The sequence below is a fragment of the Cucurbita moschata genome, unplaced genomic scaffold (genome assembly GCF_002738365.1).
Source record: "Cucurbita moschata cultivar Rifu unplaced genomic scaffold, Cmos_1.0 Cmo_Scf00027, whole genome shotgun sequence".
In the NCBI taxonomy this organism is placed as follows: domain Eukaryota; kingdom Viridiplantae; phylum Streptophyta; class Magnoliopsida; order Cucurbitales; family Cucurbitaceae; genus Cucurbita; species Cucurbita moschata.
Genome location: NW_019268543.1, coordinates 1,616,261 through 1,639,695, shown reverse-complemented (window position 1 = coordinate 1,639,695; position 23,435 = coordinate 1,616,261). Strand labels below are relative to the sequence as shown.

The following is a 23,435-nucleotide window of genomic DNA, read 5'->3' as shown; positions in this document are numbered from 1 at the left end:
GACTGGAGTAGGTACAAACTTGGGCCCAATTTTCGTAGTTTGATACCCGTGGGGCCCTTCATCCTAATGCTGCCACGTGTGATTCAACTACTTTTTTAAATTGTTTTTTACTTTCAATTTCTTATTTAATTGAATTTTGTCGTTGATTTCGTCCGTTTAAGATTTGTGGGGAGATATTTGAAATCAATTTATCACGTCATAATTAATTAATTCATAAACCTTTTTTAAAATTATAAAGAAATCAATAGTAAAAACATTTTATTTTAAAAATTTGTGTTGATTTAAATTTAATTTTATTAGACATGAAATTCAAATTTACCTCTAATAAATCAATTATTTTTAATTTGGTAAATAACTGTTAAGAATTTATTATATATAAAATTAAATGATAAAAATCTATTATTTGTATAGCCCTTATAAATAATGATTCATTGGCCTCTGTAACTAACTGTGTTTACTTTGTAACTGATTGGGTTTACACACCCTTTTAAATAAAAATAATGATTCTATGATTCATTCACCTCTGTACGGACTGAGATCTCACAATGCACTGACTGTCTCTACTATGTAACTAAGCACTAACTGGGTCTACTTTGTAACTGACAGGGTTTACTCTATAACTGACTGAGACTAACAAGGTTTGCTCTTTACTGATTGGGTTTGCTCTGTAACTGACTGGGTTTACACACCCTCATAAATAATGATTCATTCACCTCTGTAACTGTCTGGGATCTCACAATGCACCCTCTTTTGAGGCCAGTGCTTGGCTCTAATACCATTTGTAACCGCTCAATCCCACCATTAACAAATATTGTCCTATTTGAATCTTCTCTTAAGGTTACCCTCAAAATTTTAAAACACGGTCTACGGCACGGACCTAGTTAACATAAAATTAAAACATTTTAGAACGTAATAAACATAATTAAAAATACATAAATTAAATAAAATAGAATTTTAAAATTTAAATTTTAATCGAATGTAAATATATTTGAAGTATATAGTATATATTAATTAAAAAAAAGCATATTGTAAAAAATAAAATGAATATTTTTTTGTAGTTCCCGAAACCCTAAGCAAAGAAAAAGCCAAAATTCGCGACGACTTTTGTGGAAGAGAAAATTTGCCGGATTAGGGAAGGGAACTCAAGCGGACGCCCCGATGAACTATCTATGCTCCCTTTTTAAAAGTTTTGGGAAATTAAAAAAACAAAATAAAAATAAACCCAATATTCACATTATTTATTTATTAACCTTATCACTACTCATTTATCATAGCATAATTTTGTATTAATTAACATAAAATATTTTAAATCATAGAATTTCGAGTACAAATATATAATAATTTCAAAATAATCTAAATTAATCCCTCGTTGATTCACCATTGATGTGATATGCTGGGCAAAATAATAATAATAATAATAATCATGATTAATTTCTATTAACAATAATTTTAATTTTAATCCCCACAATAGAGAAAGAATCTCAATGATTGTTCATGTTTGAAGCCCACAATTTTTGAATATATATATATATATAAAGGAGATTTGCTTTTTTATTTTCTTTAAAATCCCAAAAAAAAAAGAAAAAAAACAACCTCAAAACCCATTGTGTAAAAATTGAAATAGACAACACAATAATTATATGTCATAATTGTTGCCACTTTTCTTGGGCTGGTTTTGGTTCATAACATTTGCCTTCAATTCCCCTCTTATTTATCAAACTACTCCTTATTTCTCTTTCAGGCATTTTCACAAACACCTTTCGCTCACTTTAAAGAACTAAGACAACGATAACCCACTACCCATGGCCAGGCCTCAACAGCGTTATCGAGGCGTTCGTCAAAGGCATTGGGGCTCATGGGTGTCCGAGATTCGTCACCCTTTACTGTAAAACCCCATATATTATCTTATTTTCTTGCACCCATTTGCTTAAATTTTCTTACCTTGCTCTCTGTTTTGCAGGAAAACCAGAATTTGGCTGGGCACGTTCGAAACGGCTGAGGACGCTGCCAGAGCCTACGATGAAGCTGCTCGCCTAATGTGCGGTCCTCGTGCCAGAACCAATTTCCCTTTCAACGCAAATGACTCCAATTCCTCTTCTTCTAAGCTCCTCTCTGCTAATTTGACCGCCAAACTCCACCGCTGCTACATGGCGTCGCTTCATTTGACCAACCCATTGCCGCAGAAACCCGCCGAGAAGAAAAGGGCGGTGAAAATGACACAAATGGAGACTGCCCATCAGCCGTTTGTGGCTCTGGAAGAGGACCACATTGAACAGATGATCGAGGAGTTGATTCATTATGGGTCTGTTGAGCTCTGCTCTGTTGTACCGCCGCCGCCGCCGCCGCCTCAGCCGTTTTGATATTAATTTTTAATTTTAAAACCCCATTTTGCTCCAACTTTTTGGGGATTATATATATATATATATATATATTGTTAGTAGCATAGTGGATAATTAGCTCCACCTTAATCTGTATAATCTCATTATCTTAATGTACTACTACCTCCACATATATATATATATATATATATTTAGCTTATCTTATATTAAAAATGATGACATTTCTAAAATTGATATCTTTTAAATCGACCATGGTGTATGTATATGATACTGGATATGACGTCGGTTTTGAATTGATATCATGACTAAGTGCCATCATATAAATTTGATATTAGTGGTAAACTAATATCATATCATATTTGTATATTTGCATCTGAAATTGATATCATATGGTATGAACATATTGTAAACATAAAAGTTGGTTGATAGCAATGGAAGTCTGAAACTGAAAGCCGGAAAATACCAAATGATGCACTTTCATTTTGTACTTTTTATTTTATTCCTTTCTAATCAACCAATGAATTGGACAAATGGGTATCTATTTCAGTTTCCATCAATCATTTATATCATTTCACACCATTGTTTGCTAATCATATCAAAATCAAATTACAAATTAAAAACCACTATATATCTCGGTCAAAATTCACTCTCGAGAAAGCTCGTTCTAATGAGAAATTGTGCATTCAAGTCGTGTCAATTTCAAGAAATTCTGTGAGATCCCATATCGATTAGAGAGAGGAATGAATGCTGACGAAGATGTTGAGCTCCGAAGGGGGCGGACACCTGGTGGTGTGCTAGTAAGGATGCTGGGCCCTGAAGGAGGTGGACACTAGGGGGTGTGCCAGCCATGATGCCGGGATTCGAATGGGGGTGGATTGTGTGACCCCACATTGATTGGACAGAGAAATGAGTCATTCTTTATAAGGGTGTGGAAACCTCCTCGTAACAAAAGCGTTTTAAAAGCTTTGAGGGAAAGCTCGAAAGAAAAAGTCGAAAGAAAACAATATTTGGTTGCAGTAAATTTGAACGGTTACATACAGGAACGCTGGGAGAATGATATGTATAAGTATACGAATAATTGATATGGTACGTGAGCGATGAGAGAAAATAAGAATGGAAAGGATAAATTGATGATGATGGGTGAGAGTATGTTTGGGAATTGATGATTTTGTTCCCCACAAACAACAATGAATAAAGGGGTTTTGTTTTTTGTTTGGAGGAAAGGGGTTTTCATTATTATTTTGCATCTGTTTTGGGTCACTTAAAGCTATGCCCTTTTATCATGCCATGTTAGTGAGTTCATCATCATTGGTAGTTTGAAAATCTATGAAACAACAAATAAAAGAGTTTCCCACATTTGGTACTCTTTTTCTCTCACTTCCAAAGTCACACATGTCCCATCACACCCCTCCTTCAATCTCCATAAACAACCCGAGCTTCCTAAAAAATATGACTAAAGTGGTAAGATCTTACATCGATTAGAGAGGGAACGAGCGCCAATAAAGACAGTGGCCCCCCGAAAAGAGGTGCATTGTGAGATCCCATATTGGTTGGTGTAACGACCCAGATCCACCGCGAGTAGATATTGTCCTCTTTGGGTTTTCCCTTCCGGGCTTCCCCTCAAGACTTTAAAACGCGTTTACTAGGGGAAGGTTTCCACACCCTTATAAATGGTGATTTGTTCTCCTCTCTGACCAATGTGGGACATCACAATCCACCCCCCCCCCTTCGGGGCCCAGTGTCCTCGATGACACTCTTTCCTTCCTCCAATGGATGTGGGACTGCCCCCAAATCCATCCCCCTTACTGGCACACCGCCTCGTTTCTACCCACTTCGGGGAACAGTGAGAACGCTGGCACGTCGTCTGGTGTCTGGCTATGATACCATTTTTGTAACGACCCACAACCAATGTGGGACATCACAGTTGGAGAGGAGAACGAGTGCCAGCGAAGATATTAGGCCACAAAAGGAGGTAAAGTGTGAGATTTCACATTAATTGGAGAGGAGAACGAGTACCCAACGTCTGGGTCGTGAAAATCCACATCGGTTAATGCGTTGAAAATGAGAACGAAATATTGTTTATAAGGACGTGGAGTGGGTGAGAGGTGGGAGTCAAAGTTTTTGGAGTAAAAAAGGTAAAGAAAGGAGAAAGGCAGTCAAACACAATGATGGGGCAGACAATCATGGCGTGCCTATAGAATCTCATGCATCGCCACTCCTCCCGATCTTCAATCATATTTCTCTCCTTTTATTATTATTTTAAATTCTCAATATTTATTTATTAATTTGAATATATTTTGTTGAATTAATTTAAAAAGAAAAAAAGGTGAGGACAAAAAGAATAGAGAAAGTGACAAAAAGGGAGATAAGGGATGTTCTGTTGTACTAACAACAACTTGTTCCTTTGTTTTCTTTTCAGTCCTTGTCGTGTTCGGGAATTATTCAAACCCCTGCCCTACTGCCCAACTGCCCGTCTCTTTCTTTAATTAATTTAATTTCTATTATATATATGGGCCAATGATTTGGGCCGGCCCAATCATTTAAAGGCCTGCTTTTCCACAGACCAATGCTTATGTTGTTGCAGATCGTGACCATTCTTCACTCTCCCATTCATCCTCCCAATGTCTCACCGGTCCTCCCCCTACGCCGCCTGCTTCCGCCAGTTCCGGTGCGGGTGTTCGACGACGAGAAGAACCACCGCCACGCCGTTTTCATGTCCAGATTCGACGGAGATGAAGAAGAATTCCGATATGGAGAAACAGAGACGACGTCGCTTCAGAGGAATGCGACGGTGCTCTGCTCCATCAACAATCACTCCACGTCGTCGTCGGTGGGTTCCTCCGGTGGAAGCTCCTCCATGCTCGACTGGGCTACCGTCATGGAATCCGAGCTCGGCGGCTGCCCATCTGAGCCACAACATCATCAAAGCTTCAAAACTGGTAATTTCCGTTGTTTTTTCTTGTTTCAAACATTAACACAGTAAAGATTAGAACAACCCATTATCAGAATTATTCAAGATTTTTAATAGATTGATCCAACATAGGAAGAAATTGGTCATATCTGTTCTTTCCCGATGAAATTACGATAAATAAATAAATAAATGAAAATTTAAATATATATATATATATTGTGTTGGTTGGTTGCCTTGCGTCTCGTATATGATGAGGTGTTAGAAGGAAACAAGATCTCTTGATTGTTGTGAAAGTGAATCAATCATCGTTTAGTCTGAAATGTGTCGGATTTGAAGAACAGTTTTAAAAAGACACGTGGCAGCATCGGAATGGTTTTTTATTTGGAATGGGAGAGCTGTGGAACCACGTGGCAGAGTTACATGTTTTCGAGGTTTGACTATTTGACCAAATTTATATTATTCTTAAAAAGAAAACCACATATTAAATTAAAAGATTCATTCATGGTTTTCTTATTTGAATCTTGTGTGTTAATTTGTAGAGTCATGTCAACGACGTAGTCATGTTCGTCATGTTAATAGAGTTTTCAAGTGTCGAATAAACAAGTTGTGAGCCTTGAAAATGTAGCTAACTAAAATTCATATCGATTTTAGATTTTTTTAAGAGATTAAATGGTAGCCATGGTTTTAGATCACATATTTTAAGCTACTCATGAATAACAAGCATGTTGAGGATTATTGAGAGGAGTAGTTTCGTATTGGCTAGTTAACAGGAATATGAGTTTATAAGTAAGAAACATTTTCTCCATTCATGTACAGTCTTTTGGAGAAATCAAAAGTAAAACCACAGAGAGCTTATGAGACAATATCATACCATTATAGAGGTTCGTGATTTCTAAGGAATCATCAAGAAACAGACCAAAAGGCAAGAACATAAAGCTAAAAGCATTAAAGGCTAGAAATGTTGCTCACCTTGTTATCGAAATGGTAGACACTGAGGCCAATCCAACCGTAGAGGATCGGAGTTCTGGACCAACCGTAGAGGATTCCAAAAGCCGGCGCGTGGTGAGGCGGTTTATGTACCATTGCGTGAACCTGAATTCCAATCGATCTGGACGGCGCCGCCGATGCGTAGTGGTGGTAGCCGCCAAATGCCGGAAGTCGTTGACCGCCTCTTTTAGCCAACGTTCTTTCTCGTTTATGGGCATTTTGATGGCCTCCAAGTGCTTGTGAGCAATAAAATTTCCTCCGACAGAAATTACACGAAAATACCCTCGGTTCCGGTAAACCCATTTTCAGGCCGCCGATGAGATTCAGCTCCTCCGCCGGAACCCCACGGCGGAGATGATGGTGGTTGTCGTCTTGTTCAGCAAAACCCTTCTGTAATTCATCATCGTGTTGCTCCTGGTTCTGCGACGAAGGTTTTGGAGGTGTCTCGGTCGTCGAAGACTTCCATTGATGAAAAATTGAACCTTTTTTTTTTTTTGTATAATTAGGCTTAATTTTTAATGGGTTGTTTGGAATTGAAACCGTGTATAAAAAGCTGGAGAAAAGAAGGGGATGGAAATAGAAACATCTCCCACATTAAAAATTACTCAGAATAAACAAAAAAGGGTTCGGGGTGGGACGGGGAATTGGACAGAAATGAGGATGGAGAATATAATCCTGTCTCCGAACTAACAGGAAAAAATGCTCTCACTCTTCCCATTTCCCGTCTAAACTAAGAATTTCTTCTCCATTCCGAGCAAGTCCCCGCAAATAAAAATGGACATCTCTGCTCGATCTCTTTTTTTTTTAAACAAAAGTTGGGATATTATGAGGACTTAACAGGAGCATTCTAACAGATGGCAAAAGTTAAGAACAGTTTCGTTCATTCATTATCAGCTAAATCTGAACGCTATAACTAAGAATGTGTTTGGCAAGGTGAAAAGCATACATGGGCAGAGAGTTTGGTACTTTTATTTACATGTTTCCTTAACATGTGTTTGAAGATTTGCCTGGTAATTCCCGGAGTAGCAGCTTGCTCGTGCCTCGCCACCATTACAAGAATCGACTCGCAGCACCTACAGAGGTGCCTGTGCATTATAGAGTCGTAGTCTGTCAAACATTCAACATAAGGTTCGGGCTCGAAGTAGACTCAACAGTGTCACACCAGTCAAGTCCCTCAGCTCAAAAATGCAGCAACCCACAATTGTCCCTCAGCCTACATGGTTCTAATTCCTATTCTACTGGAACTATGGCTCCTACTCTCTAAACTACACCCCCACTGCCTCCCTGACTCTCATCTCAAGTTATGGTATGGAAAGAATTTCTCAACTCTTGTCAATAAATCTAGGAAAGGGTAACTCGAAATACTGACCAGAAGAATCCGAAGCTTCCTCAATTCAAGACGGTGACCGGAAACGCCAAGTATTTGGCTTTCTTGACACTTGAAACTATGTCGATTCCCCTCACATGAAAACGAACGAGCTTTCAAAAGGATTCCTCCGTTTCACAGTCCCACTCTTCGTTTCAACTTGCTTAGGTCTCAGGCTGTTTACTGAAAGCCATTCAAGGACTGAAAAGGGTTAGATAGACCACAACGTCTTAATTTGAAATAATTTTTACTTTCATAGTCTCATTTCCATCTAACAATGGACATCGAGTTGTAGCAAAGGCATTGAATCTTATCAAATATTGATACCAAGTGAACTTCAAGATAAAGCTTAAAGAATGCTAACCAGACGAGAAAGGGGTGGGATAAGCAAGTTTTGGATTGATAACTTGAGCCAACCGCATCGAGTTCATAATAAGTACGAATCAAGCATGGCCGAAATAAGAGAATAACAAAAACTTAAGATACCTGAAGAAAAACAAACAAGGAAAAGACTTGAAACTCATTGTATAAGCCAAGGATATCTCAGTTTAGTGCACAAATACAAAGAAAAAAGATAAAGAACTGGTTACCTCTAAACTCCGTTCAAATACATGTATGGACAGTATCTTGGAATGTCACATGGGATCTATTTCTCCAAAAAAACTTGGAAGACTCAGATACATGCAGTTAGAGAAGGAAACAAATAAGCTCTCTACCAGAATTGCTCAGTAATAAGGTTTAAACAAGAACTCTGTTCATAAAAGTGAGAAGGGCTAATGGTTCTATCAACAATTGTCAGTGTTCGGTAAAGATAAAACTGCATCGACACGTACGAGGATAAAGGATCACATCAACAAGCCAGGCAAAGAAAATCAAATCACAGAGCTCACAGTTTTTGAGGAAATATGTTCTCTATTGCCACTACTATGTATTTATCCATCTATCTTTCACGTATAACAGTTTCAATGAATTGTAAGGCACATATAGCATAGCATCTAACCAAACAAGATCACTAACTTAAAGAGTGCCATTAAGGTTCTATTGAAACACTAGCTGCTATCTGCACTAATTTACAACATCATACAGAGACACCCATCAATGCTAATACTTGGTAAGTGTCTTCAATCAGTAGTCGGTTCATTTTCGACACCGAGACCATATAAAACACCGGCATATTTCTGTGTAGATCCACTGAAAAATGTATCCCTTAACTTCCTGAAAGTACAGGCAGTAAGGAGGCTATCTGATCCTGCTTGATGGCAAACTCCAACCCTCTCAATTTCTAATGTTTCTGCAACCTTGCTGAGCCCACCATAGATACTGTTGCAAAACTTCAACAAATGCTTGACATCATAAACCATTGGGAAATACGTACGGATCAAATAAAAAAACTCCTCCTGGGTGTCTGGTAAGATTTGGCAAGTCAACAGTTTCAGCAAGTACCCAAAATCATACCCGCTGTGGAACGTCACCCAGTAAACACTATCGTTTAAGACAATCCCGGATGACATGAGAAGCTCACTGAAGCGTCTGACATCAATACCTTCTTCTTTGTTCTTCTTGAAATCAATACCAGAGTCGCGCAAAAGCTGAATCGAATCAGTTGCATAAATATCTTCAGTAATGTTGAACTCGCGGAAATTGAATTGCCAAATGCAATACTTATCGGTACCACATGTTGGAAGATTCCCATTCTCTTCGGAAAAGGTAAGACCCAACTGAATCAAATTCAAAATGTCGACATTGTCTTTGAGGGTTCGGTAGTTAAACTCGTTGATATTCTTAAAAGTACCCACAGGGCGCAGAACCACGCCGGGGAATTCGGTATCCATCGCTATGTAGTTGAATTGGTCGACGACTTCACGTATTAAAGCAAACTCTGCCTCCAAGTTATGGTTCCACACCTCACGGATATAAATCGACTCAGCTTTCGGAAACGTCGACATACCTTGATTCTCTAACTGACCCAACAAAAATGGGAAAAACGGAAAAACCCTACCGCCAAAAATCCGGGGAAAAACACCTTCAGCCCTAAAAACCTGATGTACGGCCGTTCAATTAAAGAAGAAGGCACTTATGAAATCTTCCAAGATCTTGAAGATCTCGGAGACAAAAACCCCAGAGTGAAGCAAGAACCAGAAAAACAGAGTGAGGATCGAACCGTAGATAAAGAAGCGATTGAGCAAAAGGGGAAAACTCCTCAGAGTGGCGAAATCGGATAATCCGACCTTGAAAAGCAAAGATTAATGGCTGAAACAGAGCGATCTTGAAGCAGAGAAGTGTAGTGATTTTGTGAGCTTAGTCCAAGATGACGAATCTTGAAGTTTGTAAGAAATAATTCCTAGAAATTTGATTGTTTTTGTTGCGTCTTATTGTTATTATTTAATAAGTTTCTCAAACCCAATAAATATGTGCGTATTTTTACATTAAAATTTAGCTGCTAAACAAGCCCATTAATACAATTGGGCTTTGATATTTGGGCTTTCACAAATTTAACCGTGGGCTTCATGACAGGCCCAAGTCCACCAAAACCCGTTTGGAAAATACCATATTATTGTTTACTGAAAAACTTTAATCAATTTTTTTTAAAAAGAAAGAAATTAAAAAAGAAATCCTGAAATGGAGCCTATATGCGTCCCACGTCTTTAATTACTCAATTTGGGGCCCACGATTTAGACATAATCACTTCTAATCAATGATTAGCCTTTAAATTAAATAACTAACCAAATATATTTAAATTTAGTCATTTAAATTCTTAATTAAATTTTAAAAATAAAAATAAATTTTTTTAAACTATTTAAAAAATAAATAAATAAACTTTTTAAATCTAGGGTTAAATTTTTAAAAGCAGGAGGTGGATAACAAAATATAAAAACTAACAGTAATATTTTTATTTTTTATTTTTTAAAAATAAAAAAAATTAAGAGTCTAAACTTGAATCCTATCAATTAAAATCCAACCAAATCTAATACTCAAGTGATTTAAATCTCCGCCATATTATCCTCTTTTGAAAAAGAAAAGTGAGAAAAATCTCGTATCGGTTGGAGAAGGAATCGAAGCATTCCTTACAAGAGTATGGAAACTTCTCCCTAGTAGAGGCAAACCTTAAAGGAAAGCCCAAAGAAGACAATGTAATGAGCATAAGGGAAACCTCTCCCTAGGACGCTAGGCTCCCAACGGGTGTAGATTGTGAGATCTCACATCGGTTAGAGAGGTGAACGAAGCATTCCTTACAAGGGTGTGAAAGCCTCTCCTAGCAAACGCGTTTTAAAACTCAAAAAGAACAATATATGTTAACGGTGGCGGGTTTGGGCTGTTACAAAAAATCTAAAAGGATTTGGGAACGTATAATTGAGCTGCACGGGATGTCGATTGAAGTGAAGATTCTTAGACATAAGTGAACATAATTTGCTGAATTCGACTAGGATGGGAATAAAGTAAGAGGTAGGCTAATCTCAAAGGGTTTCTTAAAGATATTCTGTGCCCATATGATTAGTAGGCATATGCATGTGCAACCCATTTCTGTGCCTCTCTTTCTCTCAAACAAAAAGATTAGGTACAATTATCTCTACAGAATCTGAAGCCACCCAATGTCATATACTAATATCACCACAAAATCTGGATCCAACAATAATAACAAAGAAGATGTGCTTCATATCAAATCCAAATCCTTATGAACAGCAGAGTGCAGTGAATTGTAGAGGTAACATGAGATTAAAAAATGGTCAAAAGGTTTTGTGTATACCCGAGGTTGGTTCAGTTTCCTTGGTTTCAAACTTGCTTAGGCTCAAGGCCATGTCTGCAATACCAAAACAAGACAGTACAAATATGAACAGTTTTAGATGTGTAAATTCTCTCAGATCTCAGAGTTTTAAGATCACTGTGGCAGAAATTTCACTAAAACTATCATGATTCCACTGCCCCACCAGATCAAATGAGCAATTGGTTAGAAGTCAAGCTGAAAAATATGATTTGAGATTTGACAGCTGAAACTAATATGCAACCGTAATAGGATGCATCTCTCTTAAAATTGTTGGGAAATGCATTGAATCTCATCAGACATGGCTACAAAGTGAGAATTTCAAACTAAAGCTTATATACAATGCTCACCTGATGTGCAGAGGAATCGATCTATCTCCATGGCTCGTTCGTTCGATTCTGAATTTCCAAGCCAGAGATACGTCTGAGTTTCGTGCATGATTAAAATCAGAAAAGATAATGTAACCAATGCTATATCGTGTGCTAAGACAGTATCATATAAAGAACAGTTTAACTCTATAATCATACCAGCAAATGAAACATTAGCTACAAAGATACCTCAAAACATACGTATTAACAGAGTCTGCAAATGTTCAATAGGAAGTGGAAGAAAATAAGCCATTAACATCAAGACAATCAAACAGATAACAATCAAAGAATAGAGAGAGCCTTGAAGAATCATCAGATACAAACAACTACTGAAACCAAAAAAGTGTCCAATATGACAGAAAACTGATCTAACTTAACGGGCGAGACAGGCGGTTAGTTCCTAGCAGATTCCAATCTAATCCATGGAGACAAAGCTAATCAATATCTATCCTAATGGCATCAACGGAGACAAAGCTAATCAGTCACATCATCAGAGTAGGAGAAAACAGTTGATAGACTTGAAAATTCCCATCACCGAGTTGGTTGTTAAAGAAATATGATCGATTGGCAACAATGTGTACCAATCCAAGTAGCATTGGAGCCAGAAATATGATCAATTGGCAACAATGTGTATCAATCCAAGTAGCTTTGGAGCCTTGCATAATTAATAACCCAAAGGACTATGTAAGAACGTATGCTCACAAAACAAGTGAAAACCCATTCAAAGAAACGTCATTAAGATTCTTATTGAAACACTAACTGCCATAATTTACAAGAAACCACAAGCTGTGAAAAACAGTCGGAGGTTTCTATTACAGGGAAGGAAAGCGGAAAACAGTTACAATCATCATCAATGCTTTAGCCAAATTGTACAGAAGTAACTAAAAGTCTCACACTTCTACAAATACTTGGTAATTCTCTTCAATTTCAATTAGTACGCTGTCCATTTTCAACACCGAGACCATACAAAACACCTGCGTATTTCTGTATAGATCCATTGAAAAAGGTATTCCTTAACTTCCTAAAAGTAGAGGCAGTAAGCAGACTATCTGATCCTGCTTGATGACAAACTCCAATCCTCTCCACTTCTAATAACTCCGCAAGCTTGTTCAGCCCACCATGAAGACTGTTGCAGAACTTCATCAAATGCTTGATATCATAAACCACTGGGAAATAGACATTGATCAGGTCAAAGAATCCGTCCTGCTTTTCTGGTAAGCCTCGGCAAGTGAGCAATTTCAGCAAGTAACCGAAATCATACCCACTGTGGAACGTAACCCAGTTCACATCTGCGTTTAACACAACCCCAGAAGACATTAGAAGCTCACCAAAACGATTGACATCGATACCCTCTTCATTGTTCTTCTGAAAATCAATACCACACTGGCGCAGAAGCTCAATTGAATCACTAGCAAAAATATCACTAACAATATTGAACTCGCGGAAATTGAACTGCCAAATACAAAAGCTATCGGTTCCACAAGTCGGGAGATTTCCATTCTCGTCAGAGAACGTAAGACCCAATTGAATCAACTTCAACATGTCAACATTATCCTTAAGAGTCTGGTAGTTGTAATCATTGATATTCTTGAAGGCACCCAACGGGCGAAGCACCACTCCAGGAAACTCAGTATCCATGGCTATGTAGTTAAATTTATCAACAATCTCACGGATTAGCGCAAACTCCTCCTCCAAATTATCGTTCCAAACCTCACGGATTTGAATGGAATCGCCTTTCGGTAAAATCGACATCCCTCCAAGGTGAACTCGATAAGAGCGACAAAACGACAAAACCCTAAGTGAGAGAACAAAAAATAGACGACGAACAGGGCTCGGGATCTGAGAAGAAACAGATGGGGCGTCGGAAAACCAGCGCCAGAGTAAGAACGGCAAAGAAAAGCCAATAGATCTGAAAAGTAGAGGGGAAAAGAAGGGATTAAGTAGAGGAAAAGCGGAGAGAAGAGAAGGAATGGAGTGTTGATAGAACCCTAGAAAAAGAAGTGATTTAAGCAAAGAAAAGGGAAGTGGGTGGGCAGATCTGACCTTGAAATTGTGAAATTGATGGCTGAAAATCGCAGATCTAGAAGAAGAAAGTTGTAGATTTAGAGGTTTGGTAGAAATGGAAGAGCAGCGTCGTCTAGGTTAACCAAGGCGAAGGAGAGGATGAGCAGCGCAGCCGCAGCAGCAGCACACAGACACAGGGTTTCACACAGTTCGGCTAAGACCCATCCTCCCCCTAAAACATTACCTGGAAAAATTCAGGTTTACACTCACCAAACCCCTCTATCCGACGTCGTTTCATATCCATCGATTAAACGACGCCGTTCTCACTTCCCCCCTTCAATATTCCCCCCTCCTTTTCCTTTTTCTTTTTAATTTTAAACTTTATTCGCTATATAATATCTTCCCATTTCTACTTTTTATTATTATTTTTTTTTTTCCCATTTCAGCTTATCCCTCCTGGCTTCTTAATTTGTTCTTTTTTTTTAAATAATTTAAATTTCTAAAAATTATATAATTTTAAAAAAAAATAATATATAAAAACTGATATTCTAATAGTGTATTATTTAAGTCAGTTTACAGTGCAAAGCATGTGACTTTTTTCCTTGCCTAAAAGATGACACGTCATATACCAATCCATACATATTTAAAAATTACTATAATCTTTGATTTCAAATAAATACGAAATTAATTTGGTGGGTCAACTTGCCACGTGTCATTCTACGTAGAAATCAATTGGTGAACAATGAACATACTCCAAACTATCCAACTCACGACTTTATTATCACATATTAAATAATAACAATAATAACCTATAAATATACACAAATATAGAGAATAAAAAACAATTGTTTTATTATTTTTCTTTACATACAAAATAATAAATTATATTAAAAATCGCATATTTTATTTTTTTCATTTATCTTTCACAAACGTCTTAATTTTAGGCTTTTAGTTTTTAAGAATCAATAAATCGAACTTGTTTAGTAATTATTTTTAAATTTTTGTATCGTATTTTATTGGGCCACTTCTCGAAACAAAACGGCCCAATAGGAATCGGCCCGCCAAAAGTTGGCCCAAACCGAATTATTTTCTTTTCTATCTTTATTATTATTATTATTAACAATAATAATAATAGCTATTGTGAAGAAAATCAAGGGCTACATTAGGAAAGCAACCGGTAGAAACGGTTAAAGAAAAATAGGCTTTGCAATTGGGTGACAGGTCATTTTGCCAAAAGCATTCTAATCATTGCCAGCTGTGAACTCAGGCAATGGAATTTTAATTATTCATTCTCTTTTTTATAATTTTCTATTTGTTTTTTATTAAAAAAAAATATAGGGTTTTAGGAAATAATTTTTGTTGATTAGAACGCTAACCTGCGTTAAGTTTGTAATTAAGGGGTAATAAGACAATGAAGCATGTAAATTAATAAAAATATTATTGAAAATAGATCACGTACACATTTATGATTTAATTTAATTTATTCCACTATTATTATTATTTGCTTCAATTATATTTTTTAAATTATGAACTAATATAATTTAATTTTTTATTCAAATCAATCCATTAATTTATAATAAAAAAAATATTATGAATGATGCATTTTGTGGAAGCCCAAATCAAAGTCACGGGAATTTATGCTCAAAGTGGACAATATCATACTATTGTGGAGAGTCATGTTCGTCTAATATGATAGCTGGAAGCTCAAATCAAAGCTATGAAATGTAAGCACATAAAAAAAATAAAACATAAAATTGTGGACACAAGGTTGAGATGAGTAAGGCGACAACGTAGATGAACTTGCAACTATATTGTGGGTCTTAACTTTGTTCATATGCGTGCATAATTGGTTGGCATATGCTGCTAGATATCTATGAATTTAATAATAAAAGCTTTGAATGTTGTTTAAGACAAATTTGGAGCGTTAAAATTAAAGTTTTATAGATTTAAGATATAATATTCTTTAATTTAAAATTTTAATAATTTTGTTTTTTCAATATTTATCTGTCAGTAACACCGTTTAAATAATCACATAAACAATAACAATATGTTATACGGTAAGAATATTTTAAATTTTATAATTTAAAAGTTTGGATAATATCTTTAAATTTAAAATTAAAGAATTTATATATATATATTATAAATTTAGAGGGAGTTAATTATATTTTAAAAAAAATCCATGTATATTTTTCTAAAAAAAGAAACTAATTATAGAAATATTAAATATGATTATAAATTAACTCATTATAATATATATATATATATATATATATAAATATAAATATATGTTTTTCGAGTGTCAGAGCTTGGTTCTTGGGTGCCCCATCCACGTTTGAATGTCTCGTAGAACCCAACGCCAGAAAATAAAGTGCCTGAAAAAGATAAAAATAAATAAAAAAAAAAGAAAAAGAGGAAATACTTTTGACAGCCAATGGTCCTTGAGGGACCCACTCCGATTGGGTGGTTTTCACGCAGATGATTGAGGTGGACGGTAAGGACGGTGCAAATGACCGCACACTATTCAAACCCACCCCTCCCCCATTTCCTCCATCCCTATTAAAACATGCCCACGTCACCTTTGTAATGAAAATTAAATTTATAAATTTATTAAAATTGTCTTTTTTTCTTTTTTAAATTATTAATAATCTAAGAATGTCTTAAATAAATGCGAAAACTATAATTAGTTGTTATTTTAATTTTTTTTTGAAACGCGCGACAAATAAAACAAAATTAGTTGAAAAGAAACATATTTATATTTATATTTTATTTTTTGAAAAAATAAATTGTATACTTTTTTATGAGAAATGGATAAATATTTGGAGTTTTCTTCGATTTAATGTATTTATTTTGGTTATAAGTTCGAGCAAATTTATTTAATATTATTTCATTGAGCATATATTTAGTAAAAAAATAAAAAAAATAATAAACACTGTATTTATTTTGAATTAAAAATATGATTAAATTGTAGAATAATATTTTTTCTAGGGGTAAACGAAAAGGAACAGAAAACACGTTGCGAAATTAATTAGATTATGATTTTTTTTTATTTTAATGCGTTTTATTTCGGAGGCCTACCAACAAACCACACACACCACTAAGTCACTAACACATTAAAAGTATTAATAATATTATTATTAGTATTTAAAAATTGAAAAAATAAATAAATAAACTCTCTCTCTCTCTCTCTTTCTCTCTGTCTTATAAAAAGGAACCAAAAAGAAGAGGAAAATCATTGGGCTCTCTGTTACAGTTGAGGGAGTGCGGGATTTCCAAGGACGAAGAAGAAGAAGAACAAGACGATCCTTTCTGAAACTGAAAACCACTGTTTTGGATTATTCCGCCACCGCCACCGCCACCGTTTTCGGGTTCTTCTTATGTTTTTTTGCTTTGCAATGTAGTGCGCTGTAAGATTGGTTATAGGGTAATGGCCAAGTGTCAGTCCAACAGCCTTGGATCATTGGTAATCGATGGTATCGCCGGCGCCAATGCAGGTACTCGACACTTCCGGTTTTGTACTGCGTTTTCTGGAGCTGCATTCCGTCGGAGAATCTATGACGCTGTTAGTTGCGGTGGGAGTTCTCGGTACGGCCATCGGTACAACGATGAGATGATGGATGATGAGCAGAGCACGGGGAACAGATCGGCTTCGGAGACTAGGGATTTGAAGGAGGCGGAGCAGCCGAGGAATCTGAAACTGGCTAATGGAAGATCCGAGAAGCTTGTGGATCTTTTGAATTTGGCGGAGTCGATGGAGACGGAGAATGAGGAGGAGACTAGAAGGAAGGAGGAGGAGTTGGAGGAGTTGAAACGCACGGTGGAGGATTTGCAGGCGGAGGATTTGGTGAGGCGAAAGTCGGCGGCTAGCAAAGTGAGGCTTATGGCGAAGGAGGATTTGGTAATACGAGGGACGCTTGCTCTTCTTGGAGCCATTCCTCCTCTCGTTGCGATGGTTGATTTGGAAGATGAACAATCTCAGATCGCTGCGCTTTACGCACTGCTAAACCTTGGAATTGGCAACAATGCGTAAGATTCTTTAGGATTCCATTTCTTCACTCTTCATACTTGCCAGTCGATTTTCATTTTCTCTGTTCTCAGTTTCTAACTCTCCTTGAAAATTCCCCTCGATTTCAACCTATTGCATATTGTTTCCTGCATGCATGTTTTAGTTGATTTACTCGATCCATATATTTCTTAATTTCCCCCACATTTTCCATTACCATCTCTGCTTTTCTCCTATTTCTGTCACTGTCTTTTCTGAATTATGATTTCTTGAGGGGACTTCTTCCGCTTTTCGCTTCCGTTCAAAATGGCAAGTCAGAGTAGCAGTCTCTTTGATAATTGATCCAACTCCTTTCTTCTGGTAAAAACCAAAACAGAGACCATGTACTGCGCTGCATATTTCGAGAAATAGCTTCTCGTCTCCCTGCTGCTGCTTTTCATGTACCCTTCTGGGGAAAAAGATAATAAAAACGTAGCAATTTCCTTATTTCTTTCGTCTTCCAGTTATAAATTTCAATGTGTTAAACCTCAATTTTTGTATCAAGTAAGTTCTTAGTACTCCATTGACGTTGTTTTGTCCTAATCATTGCAGGAACAAGGCAGCAATTGTGAAAGTGGGGGTCATCCACAAAATGTTAAAGCTCATTAAATCAGAGAGTGCATCAAACTCATTGGTTACGGAGGCAATAATTGCAAACTTTCTCGGCTTGAGCGCTCTGGACTCGAACAAGCCCGTAATTGGATCGTCCGGTGCGATTCCCTTCTTGGTCAAATCCCTACAAAACACCGACCATAAAATTAGCAATCAGGCTCGGCAGGATGCTCTAAGGGCGCTCTTCAATCTCTCAATTGCCGCATCAAATATCTCAATAATATTAGAAACGGATTTCATCCCATTTCTTCTTAACATGTTAGGAGACATGGAAGTGAGTGAAAGGATCCTTTCAATTTTAAGCAACGTGGTATCAACCCGAGAGGGTAGACGAGCAATAAGCGTCGTTCCAGACGCGTTCCCAATATTAGTTGATGTATTAAACTGGACAGATTCACCTGGGTGTCAAGAAAAGGCGTCCTACGTTTTAATGGTGATGGCACACAAGCTATATGGTGAAAGACAGACAATGGTAGAAGCAGGATTAGTATCTGCTTCTCTTGAATTAACGCTCTTGGGTAGTGCATTGGCTCAGAAAAGAGCATCCAGGATTTTGGGGTGCCTGAGATATGATAAAGGGAAGCAAGTTTCTGAAAGTTTTGGTGGGAATCTGGGTGTTGCACCAGTGTCTGCTCCCATTATTGGGACTTCATCTTCTTCAAATTGCAATTCAGATTCTAAAAGGTACCCAGAAGAATCTGAAGAGGCCATGAGCGTGGAGAAAAAGGCGGTGAAGCAACTAGTCCAACAGAGTCTACAGTACAACATGAGGAAAATTGTGAAGAGGGCCAATCTGCCTCAAGATTTTGCTCCTTCAGAGCATTTTAAGTCGCTTACTGCGAGTTCAACTTCGAAAAGCCTACCATTTTAGCATAGTAGACTACCATGTTAGATCTGTACCTAGTGTCATCATCAGGAAGAAGTTAGCCTCCTCTTTTAAGTTATTAAATAGCAGTCAGTTTCGTTAGAGAAGTGGTTTAGCCTTTTAGTTCTTTGGTTAGTGTAAAAATTAAATAAAGGACCTACCTCTGTTTCCAAATTCAATCCTCAGACAACAACCAGATCCAGAACCAAATACCTCGATAGCTTCCTCGGCCATGGAATTGTCTGAAAATTGAAAATTCCAGTGGCTGTTTTCACTGAGCGTAACAAAGCTTGGGGCACTGCTCAGTGGGCCATGTTCAACTCACCATCACAATCCACCCTACCTCGGTGGCCCCTTTAAAATGTAATGTAATGTAATGCATGTCTCATATTTTTCCTTTGCTGGCCAGGCCTCTTGAAACGAGTGTCGGTCGCTTTCACGTGCTTTTTTACACTCAACAAGTTGGGTTGTGAGATTCAAATCTCGAGCATGTCTTTACCAATTGAACTATGTTCAAATTAACGTATTGTCTCATCCATTTTTTAACCATGCACAGATCTGGAGCAGGGAACTTGCTGAGCTGTTGTTGGCAGAGGCAAAATAATGTGGAAGGGATGTCTTGAGCACGAGGTATTGTTTTGTAAATATAGAATTGAGTGAACTCATTATTCTATTAGTGCTGCAGTTCTGTCTTATTCTTTACTTTTGTGATGGCCCCATATTGTATATTTTTCTCCTGTTGGCCTGTAGCAACTTTAGATCATATTTTTCTCTACTGTGAACAGTTTGTGAACCCTTGACCTGTAATTCCATGTGGTTTGACAAATTCATCTCACAGCTGTGATATGAAATGGTTAGCTATTTTCTATGTTCAAATTCTGCTGGGTTGATCTGCTAGTGGGGTCTCCTTTTATTAATGTCGTTGAAAAATTCCAATCCCATCGTACATCACAAGATTAGCTGTGTAACGATAACAAAATCTATGTGAGACAAAAGGACTTTTCTCACTAGTGGAAGTAAAGATTAATAATTTGAACTTTTGAATCGAAACCTCTAGTGGATGGACTTATTATACGATTCCAAAAGGAAATCATACAAACTAAATGTACTAGAGCTAGGCAACTAAACCCGTAGAACGAGTTCTTGACACAAATCTCTGCTCATCATTTTTCTTCACTAGAGACGACTCTGATCCAAAGAAACATGTGGTTTCTAAATCCATTGAGATGACCCAGGAATTTCACTATTTCGATTTTTCTAGTCCTTTAGAACACTATATGAGTGAGATCTTCCTTCCCCATCTTAATTACCAAGAACTTCATTGCCACTAATTAGAAGCTAATTTGTAATAGCTACCGTATCTTCTTATTATTATTTGATAAGATAGATACAAGTCCTTGCCCGAGATCCAGAGATCCAGTAAATGGATTTTAAGGTTTGAACTCTAGGACAGTTGCATATTTAATTGAGGTAGAGGAAAAGAAAGGGCAGAGGACCACCGGAAACTATTAGAGTATAGGTGAGGATAGAAATAGGTAAGTGCTGCCCATTAAAGAAAAAAAAGCAAAAAGAGGTACTCATTACTAATCTTTTAGTTATTTTCCCATCAAGTATTATTGCCCACTTTTATATCTCACATATCATCCTAATTCTTTTTTTTAATCACTTTAAAAAGTGATTAAAAAAAATCTTGTTCTTTTTGTTTTTTTTTTTTTTGGAGTATAGCAAGTGTAAATTTACTTTTTCTTTTAAATTCAAAATTTAATGTTGTGGTTGACTCGGTTTAAAAAAAAAATGGTTTTTTCTTTTCTTTTTATTTTTTAAAAATATAATTGGTATGGTGGGGTTTTAATAATATTTGAATATTAGAATAATTTGGGTACCCATAGTCGTGGTGACATGATTTGTGAACTAAAATGTCCATGTGCTCACGACTTGGCTGCCATTTGCCATTTCAATTCTCAGCTAATGTTTAGCATTTTTAGGCAACTTTTTCTTTTTCCCAAGATGCTTTTTGCGTCACCTTTTCCTTTCCTTTTCTTTCTTTTTAACTAAAAACTTGTCCGACACTTTCTTAGCTAATGTTCAATTGCTATAAACTCTAAAATAAAACAAAATAAAATCGATATCAACTAGTCATAATGGGAGGATTCAATACTTTTGTCTTCGTTAAGGGTCGGTGATTTTTTGTGATTTTTTTTTCTTCCAAGATGGTAAATATTTGAATTTCTGACATTTTAGTTTATTTTATATAGCATTATTATTATTATAGATCTTTTAGTTTACTTTATGGTAATAACTTATGGTAAAATTTAGGTGCCTGGGTGTTTATGGTCATTGCCACGTCGTTTGAAATATTCACTCAAAGTAGGGTAAAAAATGTGGGATGATGAAAGTCCTACAAAGTATTCACTCAAAGTAGTTTTAAAAGTGTTCACGATGAAAGTCCCGAAATGTTCATTGGTTTACAATCAAATAATACTCTCTCCATAGGTATGAGGTGTTTTGGAAAGCCCAAGACAAAGCTATGACAGATTATTCGTGGACCAACCCAAACCAAAGTTATAAGAGCTATCATATTCAAGAGTCGTGCTCATCTAACCAAAAAAAAATTGCATGCATGAAGGGCAAATTGTAAGGGTGTGGGTGAGGCTCCAAGATTAATGGAGGGCATGCAGACAAAGGAAGATGGAATGTGGGTGTACAGTGGTAGAGCACAGCTGACATTGTCGGAGATGGGGATATGTATGATTGAAGATGAAATTAAACAAAGCCACCCTTTTGAGCCACACCTGCAAATGCATTGCTTTTCCTCTTACATTTCTCATCATCTTTGGCATCTTCTCTCAACTATGAATAACCTTTTACTCTGATTTTGATGCCTTACCCACCAATATATATATATATATTTTTTTTCCTATCTCCCTGTCCTTCCCTTCTTCAATATCGTCTTTAGCTTATTCGATGTCTTTATCTATTAAACTATATTTAAATTGAAAAATTCAATTCATATCTTGACTTAGAATAAAGTCTCGAGTTTCACAGCTGTCCTCCTTTAGCTCGAGTTTTGTTTTGACAAACAATGCAACATGAATAATCGTGTTGGATCCAATAGCCCTTGCCTCATTGAAATTCTTCATTTTAATTACAATTTTGATAATCTATTAAAAAAAAATGAAGGACTGGATTTTAATTCAAATATAATATTGTATATATTCTTCCTTCAATTATACAGACACTTAAAAAGAAAAATAAATAAATAAAGTTTAATTTTTTAAAATAAAAAAGAAAGCAAGAAACTTAGCCAGCCCATTGGGCTTCTAATGTTTTTTTTTTTTTTTAATAATTATTCCTCGTCAAATTATTCTATCCTCCTAGAATGATAGGAGTTGTTTGTATCATTTCTTTAAATTTTTGTTTTTCATCCAAATAACTTAAAATATATTTATTTAGTTATTTTGAACATTTAATTAAAATTTAAAAGTTAATTTTATTATATACTTCGAAAAATCAAAGTTTCATATAGTTGAGGAAAGAAAAATCATAATTAAATAAAAACAAAAATAATAATAAAATTTGTATTTATTTGAACTAAATAAAACCTAAATAAATTTATAATCCAATCCATTTGTATTTATATATATATATATATTCAGGCTTCACACAGCAGAGATAAAGAATAAGAGAAGATGAGAAGGTTTAGCACGATTTGAAAAGGGCAAGCTTTAGTTGGATATGATATGGAATATTTTTCTATATATTATAGAATATGCTATATATAATATACATACTCTGGGACGGAAGAATAGCGGGACTAAAACTGTTGCCTGATCACTTGGCCACGCCCGAGTTTTTTTAACGTAAATGACTGATTTTTCAAATTTTCATATGTAATAGTTCGAGGTTGCCGTTAGCAGATATTGTTCGCTTTATCTCATTACATATCGTCATCAACCTCACGGTTTTAAATCGCGTATGTTAGAGAGAGATTTCTACACAGAATGTTTATTAGAGAAGAGAACAAAACATTTCTTTTAAGGATGTGAAAACAAACAATATCTAGCAGAAGCCTCAAATTATTACATCATATCTCATATTTATTGTACTAAAAAATCTTTAATCTATTTAATAAAAACTACATAATATTTTAACACCTTATTTAATCATTCCTGTTAGTAAAAAAA

At 36.1% G+C, this 23,435-nt stretch overlaps 5 protein-coding genes across 8 annotated transcripts; 3 read left to right on the top strand and 2 right to left on the bottom strand.

Annotated features, from left to right (window-relative positions):
• The first annotated feature begins 1,687 nt into the window (after positions 1–1,687).
• Positions 1,688–2,548, top strand: LOC111462773 (ethylene-responsive transcription factor ERF003-like). Its single transcript, XM_023106511.1, has 2 exons — positions 1,688–1,885; positions 1,961–2,548. Exons 1-2 carry the CDS (start codon positions 1,803–1,805, stop codon positions 2,358–2,360), a joined length of 483 nt encoding a protein of 160 aa, XP_022962279.1. The 5' UTR covers positions 1,688–1,802; the 3' UTR covers positions 2,361–2,548.
• Positions 2,549–4,795: 2,247 nt separating this feature from the next.
• On the top strand, positions 4,796–6,182 carry LOC111462775. 2 transcript variants are annotated; one of them, XM_023106513.1, is made up of 2 exons: positions 4,796–5,278; positions 6,067–6,182. In XM_023106513.1, exons 1-2 carry the CDS (start codon positions 4,906–4,908, stop codon positions 6,087–6,089), a joined length of 396 nt encoding a protein of 131 aa, XP_022962281.1. In that variant the 5' UTR covers positions 4,796–4,905; the 3' UTR covers positions 6,090–6,182. The 2 variants fall into 2 exon arrangements, with proteins under 2 accessions (XP_022962281.1, XP_022962280.1); XM_023106512.1 differs by lacking the exon at positions 6,067–6,182 and adding an exon at positions 5,592–5,767.
• A 908-nt stretch (positions 6,183–7,090) lies between these two features.
• LOC111462886 (probable CCR4-associated factor 1 homolog 7) lies at positions 7,091–9,973 on the bottom strand. Of its 2 annotated transcripts, none has more exons than XM_023106688.1 (4): positions 8,194–9,973; positions 7,968–8,089; positions 7,607–7,804; positions 7,091–7,322 (listed from the first exon to the last, which is right to left on the bottom strand). In XM_023106688.1, exon 1 carries the CDS (start codon positions 9,547–9,549, stop codon positions 8,725–8,727), a length of 825 nt encoding a protein of 274 aa, XP_022962456.1. In that variant the 5' UTR covers positions 9,550–9,973; the 3' UTR covers positions 7,091–7,322; positions 7,607–7,804; positions 7,968–8,089; positions 8,194–8,724. The 2 variants fall into 2 exon arrangements, with proteins under 2 accessions (XP_022962456.1, XP_022962455.1); XM_023106687.1 differs by having other exon boundaries at positions 7,607–7,786.
• A 2,476-nt stretch (positions 9,974–12,449) lies between these two features.
• Positions 12,450–13,997, bottom strand: LOC111462726 (probable CCR4-associated factor 1 homolog 7). 2 transcript variants are annotated; one of them, XM_023106434.1, is made up of 2 exons: positions 13,775–13,997; positions 12,450–13,570 (listed from the first exon to the last, which is right to left on the bottom strand). In XM_023106434.1, the coding sequence occupies exon 2, from the start codon at positions 13,481–13,483 to the stop codon at positions 12,659–12,661; it is 825 nt and encodes a 274-aa protein (XP_022962202.1). In that variant the 5' UTR covers positions 13,484–13,570; positions 13,775–13,997; the 3' UTR covers positions 12,450–12,658. The 2 variants fall into 2 exon arrangements, with proteins under 2 accessions (XP_022962202.1, XP_022962201.1); XM_023106433.1 differs by having other exon boundaries at positions 12,450–13,640; positions 13,775–13,995.
• Positions 13,998–16,960: 2,963 nt separating this feature from the next.
• On the top strand, positions 16,961–20,119 carry LOC111462844 (U-box domain-containing protein 14-like). Its single transcript, XM_023106616.1, has 3 exons — positions 16,961–17,758; positions 18,327–19,614; positions 19,808–20,119. Exons 1-2 carry the CDS (start codon positions 17,160–17,162, stop codon positions 19,255–19,257), a joined length of 1,530 nt encoding a protein of 509 aa, XP_022962384.1. The 5' UTR covers positions 16,961–17,159; the 3' UTR covers positions 19,258–19,614; positions 19,808–20,119.
• The last annotated feature ends 3,316 nt before the right edge of the window (positions 20,120–23,435 follow it).

Excerpts from the sequence above, each read along its gene's own strand:
- LOC111462726 (XM_023106434.1), bottom strand. The coding sequence starts at position 13,483 with ATGTCGATTTTACCGAAAGGCGATTCCATTCAAATCCGTGAGGTTTGG.
- LOC111462775 (XM_023106512.1), top strand. The coding sequence starts at position 4,906 with ATGCTTATGTTGTTGCAGATCGTGACCATTCTTCACTCTCCCATTCAT. Across the intron at positions 5,279-5,591 it reads TCATCAAAGCTTCAAAACTG|TTTTAAAAAGACACGTGGCA; the intron begins GTAATTTCCGTT and ends TTTGAAGAACAG.
- LOC111462773 (XM_023106511.1), top strand. The coding sequence starts at position 1,803 with ATGGCCAGGCCTCAACAGCGTTATCGAGGCGTTCGTCAAAGGCATTGG. Across the intron at positions 1,886-1,960 it reads GAGATTCGTCACCCTTTACT|GAAAACCAGAATTTGGCTGG; the intron begins GTAAAACCCCAT and ends TCTGTTTTGCAG.
- LOC111462844 (XM_023106616.1), top strand. The coding sequence starts at position 17,160 with ATGGCCAAGTGTCAGTCCAACAGCCTTGGATCATTGGTAATCGATGGT. Across the intron at positions 17,759-18,326 it reads CTTGGAATTGGCAACAATGC|GAACAAGGCAGCAATTGTGA; the intron begins GTAAGATTCTTT and ends TAATCATTGCAG.
- LOC111462886 (XM_023106688.1), bottom strand. The coding sequence starts at position 9,549 with ATGTCGACGTTTCCGAAAGCTGAGTCGATTTATATCCGTGAGGTGTGG.